We start from the raw sequence: 4,623 nt of genomic DNA on the forward strand, positions 1-4,623 counted from the left end.
CTGCACTTGGTTAATGTACACTATGGTCATGGAAATCCCTAATTATCACAAGTTATTTTATGAGAAAAAGTTAAGTAAACTGCTATTACACTGGAAAATATGAAACAAATGTTATTACACTATCATACGGCTGTTAGTTCTGGGTAAATTTGCTCACCTCGTTCTTCAGAAAATGTTGACGATCTTTAGTCACTTTGATTAAGTCGTCTTTATATTGTATGAATTTCACATTCGCTTGGGCTGTCCTGGCCTCTTCTTCAGCCAGTTTCCTGTGACATACAAGAGTCCAAGGGATTCAGCAAAGCACAAATTCCAACTTTCCACTGTACAATTCATTTTAAAGGAATCACATTTCCTTAAAATAGCACGATGCATTATACGTTTCTCCAATCAGATTTTTGTATTTGGACTATGCCTCCAAACAGATGGTGCTGTCTGTTATATCTAGTGGTGGCAGTTTCACAAAGAAACATTAGCAGCACTAAAATCTGAGATTTCTTTATACTATGTCACTGCAGCAAACATTATTAAAACACCAAAATAATTTTTATGTCTTGTCACTTCAAAGTCCTTCTTGCGCATGGTATTTTTGCTTGATACTTACTGCAGTAAAGCAGTCTCCTTTTCCTCCATCTTGATGGTCATCATCTCAATATTCTTCTGGAGGGACTGAACCTCATCCTGATGGATGCTACGCTCCTGCATGTTGTTCTCCTTCAGCCCAAGCATCTCCTCGGTCAAATCTTTCATCATTAGCTGGAAGGCCTTGCAAGACTCCTGTTTAAAATATGAAATCGCTTAGTCACTGCATTTTGAGCACTTTTTGATCTTTTCAGGCATCTCACATGATAACCACATTCGTACGGCATTTTTGACATTTTTGGCAAAAATCAGCTTCTTACCTTTAGCTCTTCATTTTCAGATTTGGTAGATGTGGCTAAATTTTGTGCACTTGCCAGTCGCTCTAACAGTTCCTTGATCTAAATTGAACAAACAAAGGGAACATCAGGATTGCAGTTAGTTTCAAAACCAATAAATTAATAAATCAAATCCAAAACAACAGACAAGTGATTGTTGTGGTGGGAGAAGTATTACGCTAGCATTCGCTGTCACCTGAGCCTTGTCTAATTCCTGTTTCTCTTCCCACTCCAAATGAGTTTCTTTTAATACAGCCTTTGTCTCCTGGTAGAGGGCCTTCTCCTGAGCAAGTTTTCTAAGAGACACAGACCACAGCAGAGCAGGGAGTGTTAAGTCCTTGAGTGCACAATTATTATCAATATTATATTGTTACTCCTGTACTCTCAAATACTTCTCATTATGTCCCATAGCTAGTTACATCCTCCATAAATCTTTGAACAAATTACGAATTTATAGTACAACAATCTAGTTTGTAGTTAGTCTGTCACGTCAAAGTCCATTTTTCACGACAGTTTTACTTGATATTTACTTCTGTAAAGTGGTCTCTTTTTCCTGAGCCTGAATGGTGACCATGTTTAGCTGGGTCTTGAGGGCGTTAATCTCTTCATGGTGTCTGCTACGCTCCTCTTCAATGATTGTCTTGACCCTAAGGATTTCTTTAGCCGAATTGACGGTCATTGCCTGGTAGGCCTTGCTGGATTCCTGTTTTAAATATTAAATTGTGGAAACAAGAAATTGCTACACTTTCTGCCATGAGTCACATGATCACAAAGTAATCAAAGTGCTATTGACAATATTGGCTCGTGAATTATAGGCTCATTTCAGCTTCTCACCTTCAGCATCTCATTTTCAAATTTGGCAGAGTGCAGCAGTGTTTCCATGTTAGTCAAAATTTTTGTGAGTTCCTCAATCTGGTATTGGAGAAGCAAAGGAAAGGAAACATGATGATTAGCATTGTTCCCAAATATTATTCAGTGTGCATACAATAACAAAAACCTAAACAAGTGATGTATGCAATGGGAAAAGTACTACAGTGAATTTGGATTAGCTGGACTTGTTCACCTGGTTCTTGTATGAACTCTCTCTTTTTTCATGGTCCGTGTTCGTTTTCTTTGTGGTCTGTTCAGAAGCTTTACGTTCCGAGTACAGTCTTGCTTCTGACTCCTGACGAAGAATTTTCTCTTGCACTAGTTTCCTAAGAAACACAGACCACAGCAGATAGAGACCACCGGGTGTTGAGACTATTTTTTACAAATTATTCTTTAAATGCCTTTATTATGTCCAATAACTGTATATATCCCTCACCACAAATAAAAATTTTAAAATTCAGTACGGACACAGTTTCTGCCATACTGCAGGGCTTAATCCAGAGTGAAAGGCTTATCTTATCGGTTACATTTACATTTACCAATATCATTGCAACAACAATTATTATAAAACCATTGTCCTGTCACTTCAAAGCTTTCTCCTCCGAAGTTTGAAACTTACTGTTGTAGAAAGCCCTCACGCTGTTGCAGTCGTTTGGCAGTCATCTTCAGGCTGGTTCTTAAGATTTCTGCCTCCGTTTCCAGGTCTTTCAACTGGTTCTCTAGGTTGATCTTCAGTCCACGATTCATCTTCTCTGAAGCCAAAGTTGTCGCTTCGTATGCCTTGCATGACTCCTTTTTGAAAAGTAAATGATATAAATTGAAATGGTCATGAGATATTGTAATGTTTTGTTTCTTCAAATTCATATAATTGTATAAAAAATACACACAATAAATTCAACAAAATGTCTAATCGGTGAATGCTCTTATTTTTGTCGTGAAGTACATGCAACAATCACAGCTATGAAGGTATTTCTGATGTAAAGATAGCACAATGTAGCACAATGCTAATATTTATTGGAAATCACAATGTTCACTCTTTACTTTGAGAAGCCAATAGTCCATCATAAGGGAAGTTATGGTGTTCCTCATCCTCTTGAACTGGTCTTCAAGGTCTTCTTTCTAAAATGGACAAGTGCGAGAAATTATTAGTAAAAGGTATTCCCAACAAATATAGCAAAAATCATAAAAAAGAGTGTCTGAAACTCACCTTTTTGTGCAGATCTAAAATTTCATTTATGGCAGCATTTCTTTCCGCAGAAAGTCTCGCTACCTTCTTTTTAGGCCCTAAACAAAATGAAAACCCAAGGTTAAAATCAAACCTTCTTATTCACTAAAGTGCTGACACATGTGTAATCAATACTGTAAGGTGTTAAAAAATATACTAATGTGCTCAATAAACTGTTTTGAACTTACATTGGTATATCCTCTTTTTTACCTGAGGACAACAGAAGGGAGACAAAAGAGAAAAAAATAGTCAATACCCTTGACATAAACTTCACTGTATTACAGTAGCTGAACATGTTTTGATCATGTAATCATGGAGAAGGCCATAGGTAAGGGCTCTGGGACTATTTGCAGGCAGCAGACACAGTGAAAGAAGAGCTTACAGCTGACCCGGTCCTCCATACTGTCAACACCCATAGCAGGAGTAGGATGGTATCTCCTATGCTAGGGCCTGGTCTCCAGCCCTCTGGTAGATGGGTGATAAGCTGAAAAAGATTCATAAAAACAACATGATCTTTAATGATTTTACAAAGCCTCAGCTGGGTACATAATAGGCCAATCCCCATCAGTTAAAATGCACATTGATACCCTTCATCAAGGTTATTCGAGGAAGCAAACCCATGGCAACGTGGTATTTCTGATATCAATGTATCACATAATATACATGCTGTAATTAATAATAAATCCTTAACAAACTAGCATAATGTACCGAGTCAGACAGCTGAAGAAGTCCATCAGTAGAGAATGTAGGGATCACAGGGGAAATTTGCACTGGGGAAAAAATGAAGGAAATACTGATTACAGACAAAATATTACTGAAATCAAAATTCACAGAACAGTGCCTTCTCTTTAATACAAGCAAAACAAGGTACTGTACATTATAGGAATATACCCTCCTACATAAAAACCCCTATTATTAAACTACAGTACTTTCTAGAAATGTACACCACAGTATTCATAAAAAAAACCAGGGTCACAGGTTTCAAATTAAAATTCACCCTCCTCAACTTACCGAAGTTGGAAATTGTCACAGGTGTTAGGAAAAGCACAAGGAAAAGGGAAAAGGGAAGGATAAGCAGCCGCCAGTGTGAAAACACGTTGGATGGCATGCTCATATGCTATGCTAAATATATGTTTTAACAACAATTCCTGAAAAACAATACAAGTAAATTAATACATTAAACCAATAATGTAACCAATGCAATATTTCAAATAATGTTAAGAATAGCAATTGTGTGTAATTGAATCAGTGAGTTGCATATATAGTGAAGGACATCCATTGTGATGTCATAATACACATGATCATTTAAAACATAATATTTACTGGAGTTCTACAAAGCAGAAAGAATTTTTCAAATTGCATCTACTGGCATCTTCGTTGCCAAGGCAACAGTAGGCACTGTATTCCATTGGCCACTTGGAATTCTATACTTGGAATATCAACATTTCTCTCCATGGTGCTGAAGTTGAAAGACTGTAACAATACTGATATTTACTTTGATAATAACTTTATGTTTTTTACAGATAAATATGCAGTGGAAAAAACAGAATATCCCACAAGGGAATTTGTCTTGCACAGTAAAACTAAAAACTTTAAATTGTGTCTTGTTTC

The 4,623-nt window shown here is 36.8% G+C and overlaps 1 protein-coding gene across 1 annotated transcript; it reads right to left on the reverse strand.

Moving 5' to 3' along the window:
* Positions 1-917: 917 nt before the first annotated feature.
* On the reverse strand, positions 918-4,344 carry LOC118234489 (WEB family protein At4g27595, chloroplastic-like). Its single transcript, XM_035431049.1, has 11 exons — positions 4,024-4,344; positions 3,721-3,782; positions 3,395-3,496; positions 3,201-3,222; positions 2,995-3,071; positions 2,829-2,906; positions 2,407-2,579; positions 1,981-2,113; positions 1,752-1,829; positions 1,448-1,620; positions 918-980 (listed from the first exon to the last, which is right to left on the reverse strand). Exons 1-11 carry the CDS (start codon positions 4,124-4,126, stop codon positions 965-967), a joined length of 1,017 nt encoding a protein of 338 aa, XP_035286940.1. The 5' UTR covers positions 4,127-4,344; the 3' UTR covers positions 918-964.
* Between the last annotated feature and the right edge of the window lie 279 nt (positions 4,345-4,623).

This window comes from Anguilla anguilla, chromosome 8 (assembly GCF_013347855.1).
Source record: "Anguilla anguilla isolate fAngAng1 chromosome 8, fAngAng1.pri, whole genome shotgun sequence".
Taxonomy (NCBI): Eukaryota; Metazoa; Chordata; class Actinopteri; order Anguilliformes; family Anguillidae; genus Anguilla; species Anguilla anguilla.

Bases quoted from the DNA above. Each gene is read 5' to 3' on its own strand.
- LOC118234489 (XM_035431049.1), bottom strand. From the start codon at position 4,126: ATGAGCATGCCATCCAACGTGTTTTCACACTGGCGGCTGCTTATCCTT. The intron at 3,497-3,720 runs GTACATTATGCT...AATCTTTTTCAG, and splicing joins TTCTTCAGCTGTCTGACTCG to CTTATCACCCATCTACCAGA. The intron at 3,072-3,200 runs GTAAGTTCAAAA...CATTTTGTTTAG, and splicing joins AAAAAAGAGGATATACCAAT to GGCCTAAAAAGAAGGTAGCG.